This window comes from Dendropsophus ebraccatus, chromosome 9 (assembly GCF_027789765.1).
Source record: "Dendropsophus ebraccatus isolate aDenEbr1 chromosome 9, aDenEbr1.pat, whole genome shotgun sequence".
NCBI lineage: Eukaryota > Metazoa > Chordata > Amphibia > Anura > Hylidae > Dendropsophus > Dendropsophus ebraccatus.
Genome location: NC_091462.1, coordinates 89,518,818 through 89,541,893, shown reverse-complemented (window position 1 = coordinate 89,541,893; position 23,076 = coordinate 89,518,818). Strand labels below are relative to the sequence as shown.

The 23,076-nt window shown below is 41.6% G+C and overlaps 1 protein-coding gene across 6 annotated transcripts in view; it reads right to left on the bottom strand.

The window, feature by feature from the left end:
- The window catches only part of TECPR1 (tectonin beta-propeller repeat containing 1), a 61,608-nt gene that overhangs the window by 22,582 nt on the left and 15,950 nt on the right, over nucleotides 1–23,076 (bottom strand). For 5 of the 6 annotated variants that reach the window (XM_069983814.1, XM_069983809.1, XM_069983813.1 and 2 more), the window contains exons 2-18: nucleotides 21,381–21,609; nucleotides 20,557–20,739; nucleotides 17,879–18,001; nucleotides 16,559–16,684; nucleotides 15,927–16,101; nucleotides 14,078–14,178; nucleotides 13,671–13,772; nucleotides 12,267–12,412; nucleotides 9,408–9,835; nucleotides 8,995–9,140; nucleotides 8,190–8,345; nucleotides 7,722–7,871; nucleotides 6,935–7,092; nucleotides 6,630–6,757; nucleotides 6,163–6,265; nucleotides 3,107–3,203; nucleotides 433–512 (exon numbers count right to left, since the gene is read on the bottom strand). In XM_069983814.1, the coding sequence (XP_069839915.1) occupies nucleotides 433–512; nucleotides 3,107–3,203; nucleotides 6,163–6,265; nucleotides 6,630–6,757; nucleotides 6,935–7,092; nucleotides 7,722–7,871; nucleotides 8,190–8,345; nucleotides 8,995–9,140; nucleotides 9,408–9,835; nucleotides 12,267–12,412; nucleotides 13,671–13,772; nucleotides 14,078–14,178; nucleotides 15,927–16,101; nucleotides 16,559–16,684; nucleotides 17,879–18,001; nucleotides 20,557–20,739; nucleotides 21,381–21,609 (2,631 nt within the window). Of the gene's footprint in view, nucleotides 1–432; nucleotides 513–3,106; nucleotides 3,204–6,162; nucleotides 6,266–6,629; nucleotides 6,758–6,934; nucleotides 7,093–7,721; nucleotides 7,872–8,189; nucleotides 8,346–8,994; nucleotides 9,141–9,407; nucleotides 9,836–12,266; nucleotides 12,413–13,670; nucleotides 13,773–14,077; nucleotides 14,179–15,926; nucleotides 16,102–16,558; nucleotides 16,685–17,878; nucleotides 18,002–20,556; nucleotides 20,740–21,380; nucleotides 21,610–22,461; nucleotides 22,824–23,076 lie in introns of those variants that run through there. The other variant, XM_069983812.1, reaches the window with a different exon arrangement.

Genomic DNA, 23,076 nt, shown 5'->3' with positions numbered 1-23,076 from the left:
TAAGTTTGCTGCTACAGTAGGTGAGTGCCACATCTATCCTTTCTACGTGCCTGATCTTACAAGTGGACTATTTCATATGGTAGAGCACCACCGGTAGCATGGTCCAATAAGCCACCATTCACACCCAATTACTTGGTCTACAAGTGTTTTTCAGTAGGGAGTGCTGAGGATCTCTTGGATGGTGATTTCTATGTAAGTACGTTTTACTACTTTTATTTCTCCCTCTGACATCTTACATGTCTCCAGGGCTTTGATTATCCCTGGAGACATGTGTGATGTTGGAGGGGAACACAGCAGTGCCGAGCACATTCAGATCAGCACTGCTGCGTCACATTCTCATTTTCCCAGCGGAAGTGAGAGCGGGACACTGTGGGGCCAACCTGAAAAGGGGGGAGATTGGATAACCCCTTTAGGGGGAGCTGCTGTACTTACGCTGGGAAGTCTGCTGCGTACTGCCACCCATCTTTATCAGTTCCCCCAAGTACATTAAAGTCTATGAACCAGTCAGAGACCTGTGGAGAAAGTAAAATGATGTTAATAATGAGGTTGTATCTATTAAAAAGAAAATCAAAATGAATGAATGAACAGAGGATAGTCATACATAGCTCCTGTTTTACACCTTTTAAAGTATGTATGTAAATGTATGTAAAGTATGTAATTTTGTAGCCTCAGGTGCCCAATTTCAACGCTGCTTACATACATACACACGCATACACACACACACACACACACACACACACACACACTCTACCACCAACACTTCCCAAGGAATGGAGATTTTCATATTCAGCTGACTTTTCCCAGAATAGATTTAGCTGGCATCAACTTTAAGGGTGTGATTCTCCCTCCCAGCAGTAACAAAAAGGAAATCCTATATACCGTCCCTGGGTGACAATTCATGTGATGATCTCTAGTGTGTCACATGTAAGTTTTTACCTGCTACCAACAAGAATCTGATCAGTGTTAATTATTAATTATAATTAATAATAATTATAATTATTAATTATAATTATTAAATGACACCCTTTCCGATATCACTCAACTCTATATTCTTCTCTTAAAGGGGTAATCCTGTATGAGAAATATATTTAATAGCCGTTAAGTGTGCACAGAAATTATTTTTTATTATTATTATTATTATTATTATAATGTATTTATTATTGTTTTATTAAAATGTATGGCATGTTACAAAGGTAAGACCATGTGAAATGTTATAAATCCCGTTCAGATCAATGCCAATAAAGTCTTACTTCCAAATCAGTATGCAGTATATTATTTAACACAACATTACTGATGTAAGCAGCATACACAGATGCTGCACAAAAGAAACAAATCATCCCGGGAATAGTCTATTCATTCATAGGAGGATTTCAGGGAGGTGTTTTGTCATCCTCTACTCATATATTATTAGGGGGTGGCCGCTCCTCTGGGGAAATAATGGTCAATGGAGATTTGAACCAAAGGTCTCAAATGTATGCAGATAAGTTCTAAGTGTTCTTATGATGTAGCTGTGTTAATCAAAGCTATCCACATATCCTGTTTAGGTGGGCGGTTGTCAATCTATCTAAGCGCAATGGATTTCCTTGCTAAAAATAGTTTTTCTAAGAAAAATGAGTCCACATAATTCTGATAGACTCTTACCTATGGCATTCCAAAACTCTACAATATGGGGACAAGTCCAAATCATATGCCAGAAATCTGATGGCACCACCAGACACTTGTGGCATGTGAGAGCTGGTGTCCTTCCCACGCAGCGCAATCTCATGGGAGTATGGTAGCATTGATGGACAATATACAGCTGGGTGAGTTTATTACTTATAGAGGGCGAAACGCAGAAAATGATAAAACCTAGATGTTGAAATGTCAGCCTATGCACCTATGCTCAGTGTACAGTAGTAAGGAGTGCTACAGCATAGGGATTGTCACCTGATTGAAACACATGCTGTTATAACATTTCATGCCTTCCTGTGGTCAACTATTACTAACTACTAGCACAGTAGACTCCAGCATGTTCTGCAGCATGGCACTACCATTCTCTCTAGGGCAGCATCCAGGCTAGCACCCAATTACATTTGTTAGTCCACAGTAATGCACCTATAGAGTAGGCTAAAGGGGCCTGACAACGCCATCTAGTGGACAGAGAAAGGTCCTGCACATTACTATACTGCAGGACCTATAAAGAAGCATGTATGCATAGTAAAGAAGGAAGACGTTTGAGGTGGAAGAACTTGCGGCTGTTTACAGTAAAAAAAGACGCAAACTGAGGACACCAATGACATTTACAATATGATGAAGTGCAGTAACAGGATATTCTCACGTTTGTTCTCCTCTCGTGTTACTAAGTACTGAACCTCCTTGTTTCATAATATAGTGAGTGAAATGCTGCCAAAAAGTGTTCATATTTACACACTCTTATGTGCTTGGATAAATGGTTCAGAATAGTAAACATTTACCTGTTATAGCGGATATGCCACTGCAGACGCTCTACCCTTCTGAACAAACACACGTTAACCTGTTCACCCCCAGGTCTCTTCTATGCCTATGTTTACACTGCACTTATATATTGAGGGTATATATGAGGAGTATTCTCTGAGCTATACCTCTAAGGTATGCACTTTATAGCCGTATACTGGCAAACACAGGCCATTTGCCACATTGCAAAAAAATACTTTTTAGTGCCCCACTTGCCAGTGCAAACCACCCTGATACAGAGCAAAAGGGCAGTTTGGGATGAACAGGGAGCTTTGGCTACATGGAGCTGTCCCGATGCATACACTTATCATACTGGTGTCTGCTGTTAGGAGGTGGTCGGGTAGCATCACCTGAAATAGACAGCTGACTGTATGGAGAATGGCAAGTATTATCTGTGAGTTGTTGTAGGACAGTGGGGGGAATATTCCCCGGTATATAATTTAGAAGGTTGCAAGGAACAACGGCCTGCTGTGTTGTTACCTGGTGCATGAAACGGCTCTGACAAATTCCTGGCCATATTCATTCATGTAGAAAGCCAGATGTGATAGCACCTTAGGCATCAGGATTTCAGGTAAGAAATTACATAACCAACGCTAACCAAAGTAACATAAGAGATTAATGCTGAAAGTCTTACCCAGGACCACTGAGGTGATGGAGGTTTCATGTTGGTCTTTGTACACTCCTGTAACCCACTGGCATCACTCCACATGTATCTGTCCGTCAATAGTCCACTGCAAGACAAAATTAAACATTGAATCTGTTGTTGCACTGGGTTAAGGGCTGTAGATTAATCTGTATATTAGTATCATGTTCATCATTCATGAAATAAAGGTAACTAACTCGTCAGTCAATCTGACCGCACATCTTCTATTACATATCCTATGTGATATACTACTACATCTATTACATATATGGCCTATGTCAAATGTTAATAAGCCATAAACGTCTAGGAAGGAAAACCCTTTTTACTGGAATCTTTTGAATAATGAGGACATGTTTCTACAGAGCCAAGAATAGTGGCTACAGTAACCCTATAGTAAGGGATGTGGCAAGACTACAGGGATAAAAACAACTGATCACTACATTAAGCTGAACTGTTCACATACAGTGAATATGTGGACAGGGTTAACATGATCCATCACACAACAATTGGGTCAGGGAGGTATGATAAGTCAATTAGAACACTGAGGTAAACGTGTCATTGTGATAGACACAGGCTACATCTGTACAAGTTGTAATGTTATGTCCCAGGGCCGCCACCTAGTGTTCAAAACCAGAGACAGCCACTGGAAAGTTCTTTTTGATCTAACCTTTTTCTATTTTCTGATTGTAATTTTTTTAATTTTTGAATACAATATTGTGGGCCAGCAATCTTGAATAAGCTGTTATTAACAACATTAAAGTGTCACTGTGTTTTGTTTTGTTTTTTGCAAAAATCAATAGTCCAGGTGATTTTAAGAAACTTTGTATTTGGGTTTATTAGCCAAATCTGCCATTATCTGCATTCAAAAAGACTTTCCCCAGGTCCACCCCAGGTCCTCTTTCTCATCCACTGATCTTTATCAGTAAATCTCTACTCTTTTACATCAGTCGAGCCCTGTGTAACCTATGGAGAGGGGAGGGGGAGATTAGTTGTCAGCAGAGAACAAAGGATTACACAGTGGGAGCTGTGTAAAAGCCGGTATTCAGAGGTCAGTGCTGACGTCAGAGGAGATAGCCCGGTGATCCAGCTGTAAATTAATTCTTTGTTGTCCTGTTTTGGTGCCTCATCTCCTTCCACCCCTCCCCTTTCCATAGAAAATCATGCAGACTGGGGGGAGAGCTTCAAACTGCTTTTTCATGATAAAAATGCATTTTTCAGCTAATAAACCCAATTACAAAGTTTCTTAAAATCACCTGTACTATTGATTTCTGCATAAAAAAAAAATTAAACGGCAGTGACACTTTAAGTGATTATTCTACAGCGGGTGGGAGGTTGAGCTCCTATGGTCTCTCTTATCTAAACCTGTCGCCTTTTGCTGTCATTCTGTACAAATCACTTTCCAGCAGCTTCCTCCTCATCATTAAAAACCGGAAGCCTTAAATTAGTTTCAGAATTAGAGGTCAGAAGGAAAATTGTAAGATTTCAGGATTTTTTTGAAAGATGGATAGTGTTCTCACATGCTTGCTTACCTATATGCATACGTTCTTACATTTCTTTTAGCTGTATACATGTGGTATATGTGTATCATTTATATGTTATCTGTCTTATCTCACAGTATGCTTTATATGACTTGTTGCCTTATGTTATATTTTCAATAAAAATTGATTGAGCTGTAAAATAATAGAAAGTGGGAAGGAAGAAAACAAAAACCATCAAAGAAAGTTATTAAAAAAAAAAAAAACACCTTGATTTGATTCAGTATGAAGTCACTGTTTAATAGCTCTAGAGCTGTTGGTGTATAGAGTCTGTTATATACATGAAAGCACTGGTTATTACTTCTGGGGACTGACAGTTTCTCGCTATCAGCTCTATAGAATCAATCTTGTCAATTCCAGGCCATGGTGTGATGAGTAACCAATGCTTTCATCGGTACGTCAGACTCACTAGCGTCAGCACAAAGCACGTCAGCTCAGGTTTGGCTCTACAGCCTAGACAGCTCTTTCCACCCACTGTGCAGGGACAGGCAGCATGAGCCCATTCAGTACCTTGCACAGCCTAGTGGCTTGAAGCACCACTGTGCAGGGAAATCTGTGAAGCTGGTGGGGAGCCAAATCAGCACAGCAACCCCTCCATTCAATAGACTGGTGGTAGAATGGGGGGGCTAAGTACTGTTTTTCCCTCCACCATGAATACTATATAGTAGGGGATTTTCTATTAAAGGCCAGTTCACACAGAGTAAAACTGGCAGAATTCTGAGGCAGAACTCTCCGCCGCGTAATCCCGCCAGCTTCCGTGTCATACTGGCTGTCTGTGGGAGGGCTTATACGCCTCCTCACTCTGCGCCTCTCCACTCGGAAGAATCGACATGTCAATTTTTCCAAGCGGAGAGAGGAGACCCGAGTCCTCCCATAGACTGCCAGTATGACACGGAGGCTTGCGGAATTCTGCCAGTTTTACTCTGTGTGAACTGGTCCTAAGATCATGAAGAAAAAAACTAATGTGTTTTTCTTTTTCTTTCATAAGGTTATATAACATTTTTAAAGAAAAAGTACTTTTTTTTTAGATCTATGCATTGAGTGGCAGGAGTAAAGGACGATGCTAGTGCTGCAGCACAGTGAGTGGGGATAACTCTCAAACCCTGCTCACTGTGCCGCTGCTGCAGCGCTACTGACACCATGTTGCTTTCCCAAGTGTAATGTTTAGTCTAATGCAGAGACATAGGTTTCTGAAAAAATAAATATATTGTCATTCTTCTTAGTAATAATATGTTTTTTTTTAATGAAAAAAAATCAAAAAATATATTTTATATTTGCCGGAATACCCCTTTAAGTTGATTGAATCTATGCCTGAATGTTAGGAAACTGCTCATATAGCTATTCCCTAACATATTAACATTATTCCATCCACCCTAAAGCACTTCATTTTAATAAGATAGTATAGTAGGGGTTAATAAGCAGTCTGTTTTTTTTCTGGGAGCCTCCAAATTCTATTATTACGTATGCATAAAATAATTCATACACATTGGGTGTTTTAGATGAAATACTTACGTGCTGCTGTATCCAGTGACCGGATTCCACCTCTGGTTTTCGTAGATGTACACGCATTTAGTGTCCGACTGGGGGAAGATGTTATTTGTGCTGCTGTCCAACCCTGAAAAGAAGTGAAAATAAAGGATTGGGTTACTCGTGGTGAGAAGCAGTCACCTCATTATTTGGGCCCCCACTAGTCAGCATATCAACTGATGTCTTCTGGGGGGAATGATCCTGTAGTTTTCCTGCAGCTGGTGGTATAACTTAGCAGGGAATCGGTACAATCTGTAATAATACTATGTTCTTGGTGAATCCAAGACAACCTCAGTATTAAGCTACTATGAAACTTATAAGAAAGAGACACACACACACACACTACTTGAATCAGCACTTACCCCAACCCATGTTTGGGTAAGATATTCAAGTCACTCTTTCTAATCTATCAGTACTGAGGAAATAAAGAGATATAGGAGCTGAAATATTACCTTGCATGAATCCTCCACCATAGCCTCCAGTATAAACCCATGCTGCATTATCATGACCGATGCCCCACACAACACCACAACTACTGCTTTCCACCATCCTCAGATGTCCTCCTATCTGACGCCAAAACCTGCAAACAAAAAGCAAATACCCAATGTTAGCCCAATGTATGAAGATATTTATAAGAACACTGTATTATGCAAAAACCTGGATTTACAAAAGTCTAGTACAGGGAGGGGAGTTGCATTCAATAAAACCATTATAACTAAATATTACGTCTGTCATCAGGATTCTGGGTAACACTTACATTTGGTCACATGATCGTGTATTGGTCAGGAACTCCAAATCGGGTGACGGTTCACTCACAAATATGTCCCCCTTACAGGTGACAGACCAGATGGCCTGGTGAGACGGAGGTCCTGGCACTTTTCTAATTTCACAGCAAGATCTGTTTAGAATGCTGAGCTGTAACAAAAGAAGGTCTCATGTCTGAGTCTGTATGGGAACCATAGCCCATCCTGGGAAGGGAAAGGAAAGGGAAAGAAAGGATGGACTTGTGACCCCAGCAGCACTGACACCATTTCAACCAGTCAGTTTCTCTCTCAGCAGAGTGAGAAGGGAGGAAAAGAGTCCGGTATAATGTAAACTAACAGACTATTAGTGACAATGATTAAACTATATATTTACTAGATCTGTTAGATCATGGGTGTCAAACTCAGGCCCTCCAACTGTTACAAAACTACAATTCCTATCACGCCTGGACAGCCAAAGCTAAAGCTTTGGCTGTCCAGGCATGACGGGGAGTGTAGTTTTGTAACAGCTGGAGGGCCTAAGTTTGACACCTATGTGTTAGATAACGATATGCTGGTGAAGTAGGGTAAAGTACAGGTCTGCATAAAAGGGTCTCAGTGTAAAATTCTTATTTTTCACCCAAGATACATTTTAATGTAACACTGCACCCAATAGGACACCATAATTCCTATGGCAGAAATTTTTCATATGGTCCCTTGCATTGCCCTTTTATGCTCAGGGAAGGAGATGTAATGTAGAAACAAGACCTAACATGTGTTTTCTCCCTTTTACCTTGCTCTTACCCAGTCATGCATCTCCTGCTCGGTGGTGGCAGCCAGGCGCACAGGCCACCTCTGCTTTGTCTTCTCTGGAGTGTAAATGGCAAAGGAGTGTTTAGCTTCATTAAGAACTGGCACCACAATAGTGATTTCATTGAGAAACAAGTGCAAATACTGCAAAAGAAAACATATAGGATGTAGTTTAGCTTTGGAGAACCTACATCTACAACCTACAATATAGCACACCAATATAGGACATAAGGTTGAAGGGGGTCCGACTTCTATCACCCCTACAAATAGCTGCATACTTTTGCTTCACTCACTTGCGACACAAGAGCGCTGGCGATCAGACGCCCACTAATCAGATACTTATGACCTATGTTATGGATACATAGGTAAAATATCTTAGAATAAACCCATTAAAATATATATATTCCTATAATACCATATGACCATTATGTTTACTTGCTGTTAATTCTATGTCTGACATACCTTTTTCTCTTCATAGTGAGTGTAGTAAATAAAAAGGATGCTGTCTATGGATCCATCATTTGCTGTCACCTGCTCAAGGGCCACACGGACATCAATCCACTTACAAGGTTTCCAATCTCTCCACCACTGTAAAGTGCCCGTTTTTACCCAAACAGACTGCAAAAAAGGTGAGAAAATGTTACTACGATTCCAAAACATGATGGAAGACTGCTGCTAGTACTCACGTTCAGGAGAGTTTACATATTAATACTACCGTAGTGCTAGCAATATGGGTGGTTACGTCATCTCTGCACCCACCTGTACTGAGTAAGGGGGCCGTGCAATGCCTATGTGGTCATAGGTCAGTAAACTTTTCACTACCTGTATTAGATTGAGAAATAACTAAATAAATTCCAAAGCAGTTATGCCCTGTGTACTATCGTTCAGTGTTTACATGGAAGGTCGGTGGGCCACCAACATGGAAGGCTAAAGGGGTCATCACATCTTAATAATTCTTTTCCATATGTCCATGTGATGAGGGGAGAGTTCATGCAAGAGCAGAGAGTAACAGGAAAGCATTTGAATGTCTGCATGTAATACTAGGTTTTGCCTGTGGCGGTGCTGCAGAAGAGATGTATAACAAGATGCACTCTTCTATGGCAGACTCATTTTTTTAACTGGGGTCTCAGGAGTCAAACCCAGAAGAAAAGGATTGTCAATGATAGGACAACCCTTCTGAACAGAAATATCTGCAGACGAGACGGGTACATTCTGATGTATTCTTCTAACTATTGTTCTAGGTTGTTCAATGTAGACAGTCGAGTACCTGATCTACAGCAGGTTCGTAGTGTCTGAAACTGTCCAGTTCTCTCTTGGTGCGCTCACTTAGCTGGTCAAATATCTGTTTCCTCCACACTGCTGTATTTGCCGGGGTGATAGACAATGACATTGACTGCATGCTTGCGGTCAAACCTGAAAAATATAGCAAAAAATCATATAAAGGTATAAAGGATGATACTAAAATTGTGACCTTACTGTTTCCCTATTAGGACAAAACAAAATTCTTGACAATAACAAGAATGCTGACATGGTGGAAAGTCTTTGTCACCAGTTGCCCCAAATCTATCTGGCATATAGAAACATTGACGATCAATGGTTCACGAGAGGTCACCATGATGTCCTGACCCGATAACCATACAATGCATTTAACTCTATACTATAACTTTAAAAAGTTAATACCTGCTTGCAGGGTAAACCATTTAAGATTGGTGTGAGAGTCTACAAGACAGCTCCCTCCAGAAACCCAGGTCCATAAGGGATATATGTCTCTCCCAAAAGAATCTTCAGTTCCTTCTGGGAAAGTCTCAAATACAGAGAGGTTGGCAGGATCATCTGTGGGTTGGAGTGAATTGATGCGAGCTTCAACCAGGTCAATACTGCTCCACTGTGGAGCTCGGGTCATCCTAGACACTGCAGGCACTTCATCAGAACTGGCACTAGCTTCTTCTTGGGAGTCCAGAGGTAGATCCGCACTGATGACTTCCTTAACGTCTATGGTATTGGGAGCCAACTCTTGTATCTGCGTTTGTTCGGCTTCGGAATCTACATCTGACTGGATGACTGAGTCTGTTTGACCCTTCACTTCATCCCCAAAGAAGCAGCCAGCACTAAAAGGAATAATAAACAGACAACTGTTCAGGTCGCATATTACCACCTCTTCAACAATATCATTGAGTGAAAGTGTGCATGCGTCCACTCAAAAACCACTGCATTTACTGTCTATAGGACTACTGAATAAGATCAGTGCATGAGGGAAACTACTGACTCCCCTCCCAGTAGTTGGACCCCCCTACAGTCTAGCTGGTTATCCCCTATTATAGATAGTAGATGGACCTAAAGAGAACCTGTAACTCATTTCATGCTGACAGAACTGCAGGCAGCATTAGGGCTCGTTCCCACTGAGCAAAAGCAGCTGAATTTCTGCGCTGAATCAGCGCTGAAATTTCAGCCGTTAAAATAGGTGCAGAGCTAATTTCCATTGTGTTGAATGGAAATTCTGCTCTGCAGTTCACACAGTGGAATTTCCGCACTGAACTAATCCGCTTTCCGCCAGAAGAATGAACATGTTCATTCTTCCGCTAGCGGAAGCCTATACAAATCAATGGGGCTCTGATTTTCTGTTTCAGTGCGGATTCAGCGCGGATTCAGCGCGGAATACAAGCGGAAATTACTCGCTGAATCAGCGCGGAAATGGGGAAAAAGGGGGGAGGAGGATTCTAGTATATGTTCTGGTATAGTCTAGTTTACTCACCAAATACTCGCTGAATTTCAGCGCTGAATGCATGCGGATTCAGCGCGGATTCCTCGAGTATTCCGCGCTGAATTTGTCAAGAGCTGATTACGAGCTGAACACTTTCCTAGCAGAATACGCAGGGATTCTGCTTGCATTCTGCTTATATTCTGCTCGGAATTCAGCGTCAGTTGATTTCAGGCGGAAATATTTCCTTGCGTAATCCGCTCCTTTTGCTCTGTGTGAACGTAGCCTTACTCTGAAATGACACAGCTGTTTATAGGGAATCGTGATTGGTTAGCCGGTCAGTTCCCTTTAAAGACTTTTTTCAAAGAGTTAAAAAGCAAGTGCTAAATTTTTAATTGACATCTGCCCTGATCTAGGGCTGAAGAACAATCAGCATTACAGAAAGGGCTGACATAATGAAAGGAGAAATACTGATTCACCAAGAGTAGGGAGACGGGCTAGCACTTCCTCATAAAGCTTACCATATCTATAGGATGGATAGTTTCAGCACTGCTAGCTACTATGTTCATTTAACATATTGGAGGTGGTGATTCTTTCTCTTTTTCCCCCAAACACAATTTCCAATGTGCTTCTTATAACTTAAAGGGAATGTAAATTTTTTTTTTAACATATTTTTTTTAATGTTTTCTAACATTTTATTTTCTATATTTTCAAATAATCCTGAAATATTGCAGTTTCCATTCTCACCACTAAGCCTAAAACAATGGAAAGACATTCTGTTCTATCTGTGATGATAAGGAGGAGGCTACTATTGTCACTAAGAGGCCTTCTAAATCGATGGCTTCAAGAAACAGTACCGACTTCAGAAATTAATATTATTGCAACCATGAAGGAAGTTCTGCACTGGGAACTTCTTGATATTATCCGATCAAAGGTAAGATACACTAAAAGTTTTATGTGTCTAAATGGAAGTCCTTCATGGTGAATATTTTTTTCTGGTGAGGAGAGGGAATCCATTCTGAAACACTTTCAGCATACCACTAACATATTCAGAATACCAGTAACATATTAATACATAGACACTATGTTCCAATGTCATGTTTTGCTGTATTGGAAATTCAATTTCTGATTTCTGTTTATTTCGCTGGGTCTCTGATGTTGTACCCATTCCTGGTCTTGTTGTTCACCTTCATATACCAAAAATTAATTAAAAAAAAGGATGCGACAGAGGGTTCCTTAGGGGCATTGAAACCTCTTCATTGATATTCTAGCTTACTGCCAATACTGAAGATAAACTACGTGACTATTTAATACAGTCTTTATATATTTGGAATGACAATGTTTATTGCTCTATTAGGTTATATGTTGTGGATATACATTAGTCAAAATGTTATTTGTTCACATATGCTTTTGATATACTGTATACATGATGACTGCCTGTGAGCTTTTATTTTGACATTCTCTCAATGTATATAATATGTATACATTTGTTTAGCAACTTGCCACCAGAAAAATTGGTTTAAAAAAAATAAAAAAAACAAGTAGGAGGAGGAGGCTACTGGAATGTGATCTGTAGCCGCTGCCAACTTATGAAATCATCTAGGCAATAACAGCCCGCTCAGCCACACAAAGGGGGAGATTTATCAAAAGGTGCAAATATACACCGGGTGTAAACTGCCCACAGCAACCAATTACAGCTCAGCTTTCAGCTCTGGTAAAATATAAGAGGAGCTGTGATTGGTTGCTGTGGGCAGTTTACACCAGATGTATATTTACACCCTTTCGTAAATCTCCCCCAAAGACTTCACCTTCTTTGTTCTATACACTCAGATCAATCTTACCTGTTAATGCTTGAAACACTTCCAGAGTTCGACCTGTCACTTTCTCTGGGAACCAAAATGGCTTTCCACATTTTTCCACTGAGCTCACTTGGTGTAACACCTTGCCGAAAATACACAGCTCTGTCTTCATACCCAATGCCCCAGACCTAAAAAAAAGATACAAAATACATATACCATGCACAAATACTGAATCATTACATGTTTTGTGACACTAAAGTTTTACAATCCTGCTCAGTTCCTGAAATACTCTGTACTGCTGGAGGCATTGAAGAGAAAATCATTAGGAAATACTGTCATGCTCACTAGACAAAACAAAGTGTCCTCTGTAATCCCACTTATGATTGTGATTAGGGTCCTCTACTGAACTATTTAATTTCCTCACAGTTATTTTGTCTGTATGCCTCTTAGCAATTTGACTAGCATTTACTAAATAAGCCACAATTTTGGCGCAATTTGCACCACAAACTGGGTGCATATGACTTGCACAACATTTACTTTGAGTTATATACACTGTAAGTGGCATGTCTTTATGCTGTCTAGAGCAGCATAAGATAGATATGAGTACGGCACTACTACTAAGTCCAATGGAGGACTAATTGCACTACTTTGTATAGGCATAAAAGATGAAAAATAGACTTCTTGAGTGGTGCTCTATGTGACACAGTCCAACATTGCAGTATTTCATAAAAGAAGTAAAGACATGGCACTCACCCTTACAAGGTCTTCTTGTTTCTTTATTAAATAGACAAACAGGTGAAAAAACAGATATACGTCCTCTCGTATACCTGTTTTTTCACCTGTTTGTCTATTTAATAAAGAAACAAGAAGACCTTGTAAGGGTGAGTGCCATGTCTTTACTTCTTTTATGAAATACGGCATGTCTTTAATAGTTAAAGGGGTTATCAGGAGTTTGCAAAAAGGGGTGTGACCTATATGCACCGAAAATACGCCAAAATTTCAGGTTCTAAGTAAGGGCCCCATTACACAGCATGCTCCGGAGGAGCAAGCGAGCGCTGATCTGTCAGGTCAGCGCTCGCTTCCTCCACATTCCCTGCTCGCTGTCGGCACTATTACATGTGCCAACAGCGAGTGGGGAGGAGTGGAGGGTGGCCAACCAAAGGAGATAGCGGTGGTCTATGGCTATCGGCATAAGGTTTTGGGTCCTGTTGTGACCCAGCGATCAGCTGACATGTCTATTACACAATGCGATTATCGGCCTGAACAGTCAGTAATCGACCAAGTGCAGCCAATAATGGCTTTGTGTAATAGTACCCTAATAGTTGGTATAAACTCCACTGTCTTCAAAGTCTGCACTGTTAAAGAATTGCATGGTTTCAGTAAATCTGGGCCACGGCATTCATTAGTAAATTTATGACTACCCATACGTCTGGATCAATACAATACCTGATCATTGAGTCCAACACTCAGCATGGCCAGTTCTCCAACCATTTCAATCCAGCTAGTGCCACAGGGGTTGTGTGAGTTTATTCCTCTTCTAAACCAAACCTGAATAAGTGACAAAGCAGAACAGGCAAGTTTGTACAGACCACAGAACATGCTTTAAATCCCTTTTAATGTTAGAATAGTGGCCCATGTATATTGTAAAGGAAGAGGAAATTCAGCCAAAATGTTGAAGTATTAAAGGAAAAAAGGCTGTGCTGCCTGTACATGGTGAAAGTTAACCTGAGACCACACACAATAGAGTACGGTCACACATAGCGTATATACTGCGAATTTCAAGAAAATGCACAGCATGTAATCAGCGAGTGAGCTAATAGTAAACATACCCTTACATTTACAGTATGACTTACTTTGCGTTCTTTAGTCACAGCCCAAACCACGTGAACACCAACAGACACATGCATAATGCCATCTCCAGCCGTGGGGGCTTCCACAATGTCCCAGGAAGTGCCTGTCATGAGAAAGACGTCATATGTTAGATAACAGACTTTCACAAGCACTTCCCAAAAGGGCTGTGGAGTTGGTAAGCCGCAGCTCCGACTCCGACTCCTGAATTTTATCAGGACCGACTCCAACTCCCGACTCCTGCTCCTTCATAAATAGCCAGTCATATACCAGGGGAGTTATTTATCACACTGGCTCAGCAGCTTCTCCCTAATGTCCTACATGATCCTGGGGCGATTTCCGAGGGAATAAGGAAAGATATAAAGCAGCTTCTCCTGTGTGTGCAGTGGATGCAGCCAGTCTCTAGCCTCTATGTCCTGAACAACTCACAACTAGACTAGGAGAAGGTGGACTTTTAGTTTCTAACTAAATATTCCCCATACACACAGAAACAATGCGAGATACCTATAATATAGAGGTCAGCCATAGTGATATAGAGGGGGTCACACATAGTGATATAGAGGGGTCACTGTGGGTGTAGGGGCACGCCATAGCGCACACACACATATATACAGCCTGCTGCAGCCATAGTATACACACACAGCCTACTGCAGCCATAGCATACACACACAGCTGCAGCCATAACACAGACACAGCTTGCTGCAGCCATAGCACACACACAGCCTGCTGCAGCCATATAGCGCGCGCGCACACACACACACACACACACACACACACACACACAGCTGCAGCCATAGAACACTGAAGAAAAACCCCACACTGAGGACAGAGGTTACTGCTACACTACTTATGTCTTCTCCTCCTCCTCTATATTACACAGGATATCTTTGTATTACACTACTGCTCATATACAATCATCCAGCATCCAGGAAGAGAACAGCACAGATCTCCCCCCACACAATGGACTCTTCCAACTCAGAAACAAACTGCCAAATAGTGACCGACAACTTTTCCTCAACCCCCCTTATCTAATAGGGCCAGTGTCCTATTAGAATGTTGCTCATAATATATAGCTGGAGTCGGTACATTTTTTCCGACTCCGACTCCAGACAAAACTAGCTCCGACTCCGACTCCACAGCCCTACTTCCCAAAAGTCGTGTCAGTGCCAAGTAAATAGAAGTCAGGCTCATGCTGAAAAATAGGTTCATGTCCTCTGTGTAACATAAAGAATTTATGCTTTGTACTCACAAAATCAGTACAAAATACACACAATAGAAAAACAAGGAATCCTATAGGAAATGGTTAACCACATGATGCAGTGTCTGTATATACAACACAGAGGCTTACAAAATTTACAATCGGGATCGAGGGCCGCAGTCATTAGCAGTGCAGCTCGGGAGGTGTTAAATGCCGCTGTGAATAGGGGACAAGTTTGAGATTGCGGTGAGTCCGACCTCCGTGTCCCTCGGGGATTTTTAAATCGGTGCCCGGCTCCTTTGTTATACATGGAGCTGTGGGTCGGCACTCATAGTTCAGTGCCTGACAATCCAGTTAAAAGGGGTATTTCGATATCACTTTTATACTAAACAAGTTTCTAAATTGTTACAGTATGCAAGTAATGTTCTGTTCTCTCCTGTCACTGGAGGAGCATTGCTATCTGGTGAAAGGGAAGAAGAGAGAATTACTAGTCAGAGCTAGTGGAAGTGGCTGGACAGACCTAAGAAGTCACATCTACATCTAATGACACAGTTATTTCCTGAAGATTAAAAGGTGCGCTCAATAAATGCCCCAGAATTATAGGTTTTTTTTCTCGGCCAGTAACAGCCAGAATCATATGCTATGGTAAGAATTACCTTTAGGGTTATTCCTGCTGATACCTTTCCTCACAATGGCCTGTCCCTCCCACAGTGCGGCCCATAAAAGATCATCAGGTCCGCAGCTTATCTGTATGACCTCACTAGGTGTTTCTATTTCTGACCAGGATGATCCTTCAGGATTGTCATGGCAGACGTCTTCTCTGAACCAAACCTAAGGAAAAGGAATAATAAAAATGAACATATTAAGCCAAACCAAAGGAACATATAGTTCGGGTGTGCCTGCAGTCCACAAAGCCATCAAACACAAAGAACAACCACCAACAGAGGATGTCGGTAGTGATAGGGTTTGACTGTAATGGAAAAATCACAGCCGACCTTTGTTCAGAGACAGGTAAGCCCCAGCAAGAGAGCTCTTGCGGCCATGCCAAACATCCCTGTGTATAGGGAGGATAGGCATCAGGAGACATAAAAGACGGCCAGGCAATCAATCAGCCATTAGATATTCTATGAGAAGTCTATGAGATTATGGTGATACATGAGCTCCATGGAGTTCTGTTGTCTCCCAGTCACCAAGAAAACAGTGGCATAACTATTTCTATGAAATTTAGCTCACTCCCTGCTTCATACTCTATCATAAAATACATTAATGTAGAAATAAAAGATCATACCTTCCCCTGTAAAGAAACAGTCCAAACAGAAAGACGTCCCAGAGGCTCATCTGTGATTTCCCATCCTCCAACCGAAATGTCATTGAAAGGATCTGGTAGCTGATCCTTCTCAATGTGGGTGGGAATCTAAAAGATGGTAGAAAAAAAAATATTACTAAAAAATTAATTTACATTGCCACTGAATGTTACATCCTATATACAGCAATATAATAATGTATACTGAAAAGTACAAGACTAGAGATGAGCGGGATCTGAGAACATGAATACAGCTATAGGATATGTTCACACAACAAACTTTTTCATTTAATAACGGCAGTTGTTGCAGATTGCATCACTGGCCGTTATTACACTGTCACCCCCTTTTTGCATTTTGACTGCTCTCCACAGGTGTAAAGGGTAAATGTTACAGCTTACATTACTTATTTTATATCACACCTCATGGTGCTTGTTCTGGTAAAAAGTTGTTTTTATCACCTGTGGATTGGTATATGTGGGCGGGGCCTCGCGTCCTCACCACATAGGCTCTATTTAGGCCGGCCCTTCCAGTAGCTGCTGAGGGGGCGGGGCCTATGCAGCGATGACATCACAGATGGGGGCGGGGCTAAGAGGCGATGGGGCGGAGCAATTTGGCAAAAAGGGTGCAAGGCCCGCCCACACATACCAATCCACAGGTGATAAAAACGACTTTTTACCAGAACAAGCACCATGAGGTACAATATAAAATAAGTAATGAAAGCTGTAACATTTACCCTTTACACCTGAGGAGAGCAGTCAAAATGCAAACAGGGGGCGACTGTGTCACTTTACATGAAAAAATACATTGTATTGATTTCAATGGAATCCCGTCCGAAGTGTACACACTGTCTATATCTGTATACACTCCGTCCGGGATTCCTTGCGGCCGCACAAAAAACTGACATGTCATTTTTGTGCGGCCGCTATTCACTGATTGCGGCTACGGCCGGGATGAACTTCACTGACACCAGTCACTCTGTCATAGATAGTGTGAACCTGGCCATAAACTGTATAATGTTGCCAAAAGAATTTCAGGATTATCTTTGCTTCACTCAGTTATACACAGTACACTGTATATGCGGAGCCAAGCTGATCACAGCTGGGAGAAGGGGTCTCTTAACCTGGACTCCCACACTATCAAAACTTTTAACACGTAAAACTCCTCTCTTTCTAAGTAATTTTCTTTTTTTATCGCTGAAATGACAAGACCTCACTCATGGACTCTTGTCTTCTTTCAACTTTATTAACTATGTTACTATGTTTCTATGCCTCACATTTAAACCCCTCATGCGAAGGAAAACGCACCTTTGCCCAGGTGTTTCTAGATTTATATCTTCTGTATCGAATCCATCTCCTGCGTCGCACACAAGAATTCCACTTCTTATCTTTTGTGTATGTTGCAGGGAAATCTATAGCGTATGTCCAGCCCTGAAAATAAAGAGTAGATAAGGAAAGATAAGATGACTCGTAATGTGGAATGGTAAGAAAATCATTCATAACTTAAAGTGAATGCACCATGTTTTCCCACTACCTTGTCGGCGCCGGCACAAAGAACCTGGTAGCGCAGTTTTGTTTGTTTTTTCAAATTCAAGCGCAGTTGTTTTTTTTTTAAAGGCTGCCTGGTTCCTGTGCTCCATGACGTTTTCTTCTGGTGCCCCGGCCCGGCTCTATGTACTAGAGGCAGACCTGGCGCCCCCCAGTGTAACAATATCCCCTCCCCTCAGTGACGCGCCTCTATTAGAATCAAGCTTGACCCCATCACCAAGGGGAGGGGATATAATTTATAGCGAAAGTCCAAGGGAAAAAAATTCAAAAACATGCACACAATCTGACGCATTTCAGGGCAACTGGTCCTTAGACACAGATGATGACTATGGACCAGTTGCCCTGAAACGCGTCACAGATGATGAATAAGGACCAGTCAGCCAGAAATGCATCAGATCGTGCGTTTTGCATGTTTTTGTATTGTTTTTCCTTGAATTCTATGGAACTTCGATAAATGCATTTTATACAGAGATTTTGACCTACTCCAGTTTGTCTGCATACAAAGTCCTGTGGTCGTGCATCTACCAAGTGAGCTGGTGGCCTCCTTCTAATTGCGGGGATATCATTATATTGGGGGCACCAGACCCACCTTCAGTGCATAGAGTGGGCCGATGCACAAGAAGAAAATGGGAACCCGGCGGAATTCTGAAAAAGGACTGCGCCACCGGGATCTCCACACAGCCGCTGACAAAGTAGTGAAAAAAATGCCTAGCAGAGCCTAAAACAGGTTCACTATAGACTAGCAAACCCTACAAGAAGTTTTCAATAGCCTAGCAGAGCCTACAAGAGGTTCACTATAGACTAGCAGAGCCTACAAGAGGTTCACTATAGACTAGCAGAGCCTAAAAGAGGTTTTCAATAGACCAGCAGAGCCTATGGGTGGGTTCACACTGAGGAATAGGCGAGGAATGGAAGAGGAATCCACTCTTAATTTCCACTTGAAATTCCTCCTTCGGGCTCATGCACACTGAGCAACAGACACTGAATTTTAGGCGGATTCCGTGCAAAATTCTGCCCTTAGCACTTTCTCATTGTTTTCAATGCGCTTTGCGCTGTTCTGTTCACACAATGGAACTTTGGTAGTTATGATTGCAATTACGAATGTTTGTACACTCCATTATATGAACATTTGTAATTACGAACGAACGATGTGTAGACACATCGAAAGATTTGCGAATGATTGACAATGATTTTATGGTCAGCTCAAAAGATGTGATCAATGATATACGAACACATTTTCATTAGTCGCTCGATTGTTGCCTGTATACACACGGAAAGTTTATTGCTTAAATACAAACTACTGTATATAACAACGTTTTGCATGACAATCTTTCCTTGTAATAGAGCTCGAAGACCTTAGAAGAGAGTCTTTATCGCCTGGAAAGCTTTACAAGGGGTTCTCTATAGAGCAGAAGATCTTTTGTAACAATATGTTTTCTGATCCAAGAGGTGCTACTCAGGCAGCAGTGATAACAGCATCATATCCTGTCTCCTCTGTATATGATGTATCCTGTCTCCTCTGTATATGATGTATCCTGTCTCCTCTGTATATGATGTATCCTGTCTCCTCTGCATATGATGTATCCTGTCTCCTCTGCATATGATGTATCCTGTCTCCTCTGTATATGATGTATGCTGTCTCCTCTGTATATGATGTATCCTGTCTCCTCTGTATATAATGTATCCTGTCTCCTCTGTATATGATGTATCCTGTCTCCTCTGTATATGATGTATCCTGTCTCCTCTGTATATGATGTATCCTGTCTCCTCTGTATATGATGTATCCTGTCTCCTCTGTATATGATGTATCCTGTCTCCTCTGTATATGATGTATCCTGTCTCCTCTGTATATGATGTATCCTCTGTATATGATGTATCCTGTCTCCTCTGTATATGATGTATCCTGTCTCCTCTGTATATGATGTATCCTGTCTCCTCTGTATATGATGTATCCTGTCTCCTCTGTATATGATGTATCCTGTCTCCTCTGTATATGATGTATCCTGTCTCCTCTGTATATGATGTATCCTGTCTCCTCTGTATATGATGTATCCTGTCTCCTCTGTATATGATGTATCCTGTCTCCTCTGTATATGTGTATCCTGTCTCCTCTGTATATGATGTATCCTGTCTCCTCTGTATATGATGTATCCTGTCTCCTCTGTATATGTGTATCCTGTCTCCTCTGTATATGATGTATCCTGTCTCCTCTGTATATGATGTATCCTGTCTCCTCTGTATATGTGTATCCTGTCTCCTCTGTATATGATGTATCCTGTCACCTCTGTATATGATGTATCCTGTCTCCTCTGTATATGATGTATCCTGTCTCCTCTGTATATGATGTATCCCGTCTCCTCTGTATATGACATGCCAGGTCACAGCCACCTACAGCTAGGATGCCCACACTATTCTCCTATGCAGGTCTCCACACTTACCCCTTTCTCAGTAGGTTCTCCTCCTATGTTCTCATCCACATACCAGTCTGACTCCCACTCCCAGTGTGCTGAAGGGAGGGTAAAGCTGTCTAGCGGTTGGCATCTTAGGCCAGCTACATCGCTCCACTGCCAGCGGTCACTGGGCAGAAGCCTGTCACAAAATCCATCCACCGGATTCCAGCGCTGAGAACAAAGCGACAAAACAAAGTCAATCATGTCAGGAAACAATGACAGATCTTATTTAAAGAGGCTATCCAGGTTATAAAAAAACATAGCTTTTCAGAATCCGTGCCACTTTTGCCCTCAACTTTGTTGGCGGTACTGCAGCTTAATTCTATTTAAATGACAACTCAGCGCCTGTAAAAAACAACAAATGACTAACACTGCTTTTATACTTACCCTCACTCCTCCTGGGTCCATCTTCATTCATATTTCCCACCGTTTGCGGGTCTGGTCGGCAGCGTCTTTTCTTCCGCATCTTCGTCTGGAAGCGACAGATGACTGACAGCTTGCTCAACCAATAAGAGCTGAGCAAGCTGTGAGTCATCTGACACCGTAGTAGAGGGGGGCTATAGCGAAGGGGGGCAGAAGGCTTATTAAAACACATTGCAAAGTAATATATGTTTTAATTGTCTGGGAAAAAAACACCAAAGTTGTCCTTTAAGTGAATGGAGCTAAGTTATATTACCACACACAACCTGAGGACAGGGGTGGCACTTTTTGGTAGAAGACAGCTATGTTTTTCTACTTTCTGAATAACCCCTTAGTGAATGTGACACTAGATGTGCAGGGTACATGGGGCACAACACTAGCATTTTTTTTACCTGATTCTCATAAGTCTCTTCTTTATACCGTATTGGTAAGTCGCTGGCATGTACATAGACATATATATGATGGTTGGAGGCTACTCCCCAGCAGCATGCCTGCACTGCAGATAGGCGCTTGAACTCCAGTTGTCCATCTTTACACAGCTCCCACTGTTGTCCATCGGTAGACAGAGTATATACCTTGCCCCATATATCAGTTGCCCACACTATGGTACTTGGCATTCTCCTGGTTAAATGCAAAGGGGAAATAATTAAATGGGTGAAAAGTACCAAGACAAATCCACATTTATCAATTTTCCAATAGTGTAAGGGACTCTCTCTCTCTCTCTCTATATATATTTTTTTTAACCTGGTCCTAGATACATCACAGCTGTGGATGAGAATGAGCAAGGTATTCACATTCTTTCAAGCTGCTGAGCTCACATCTCCTGATATCCCTGCTTGTTCAGTGTCTTTACATAGCACACTCTGGAGATCTGCATCCTGGGAAGGTGTCACATATACACCAGGCGCTGTAGAGTAACCTGATCTAGATAAATGACCTTAGCAAACATGCAATGCATTATAGCCGCTCAGCGCTATGAATGTGCGTGCTAACAAAGTGTTAACTTATTCCAGCAGCAGCAACCTTAAGTCTATGGGCTGGAACTCAAGATCACCGTAAGACACATCAAGCAATATGTTGGCATCTAGGAAGTTAAACAGCCGGGATTAGAATTTTCTCTGAACCTGAACACTGACGTGTCCATTGTCTAATGTCCGGAAAAAGTTAAAAACAATCCAGTATAGCTATGGGTTAGAGGATGAGGAAGGTAAAGAAATGTCTGTGAACCAGAAATTTGGACAAAAAAAAAAATTAAACTAGACAATAAGAAGTGAGTTGCACAACATTGCGTGACCAAAGTTACTATAGAACCGGCCACACGTCTCCAAGTGCGAGGTCTGAATAGGACACAAGCATGCAGGACTAAACATAAGGTTATTTACAAGTGTTTCCCAATGTAATGAATCCCCAACGCTATCCGACAAGCTATGATCATAACATACTTTAGCACCTACAGACATGGCATGTACCCACCGTGACACAGGCACTACAGCTTGAGATCCTAGGTTTCAGAGAAGGTCATAGCTGACAATGCCTGTATCTACAGAGAAACTATTATGGAATCCCCCCCGAATGCTTTGTCATGGTCCCATGATGCAATTCAGTGAGGAATGAGTTCTGGCGGTGCAGACTACACAGGGTAAGTGCTTTTTCGGTTTACCACTAGGTCTATAAATTATAGATAAGGTAGGATACACGCCTGATGTAATGCATTCTAATGCAGATGAAAGAACTAAGTGACCTCTGGTATACAGGTTAGTGTATTAGGTAATTGGCCAATCATGCCACCCCCTCTGATTGTGGGGTCTGATGGCTGTGACCCCTCACTGATCATAGAATAGTGAGACACCACTAATCACAAGAACAATAGTTAAATGACCCCTATGTGAATGGAGCAATAGCATCCATGCTCAACTGCTGCTCTATTCATTCTCTATTGGACAAGTGCAGCGCTCGGCTATATGGAACACCCCTAAACCACATTTGGTGTATGACCCCGCTGAACAAATATTTTTACCCCACATATGATATATAGTTGGAACTTTTCCAGATGTATCTGATTAAAGCATAAAATGAAATGTGCTTTTA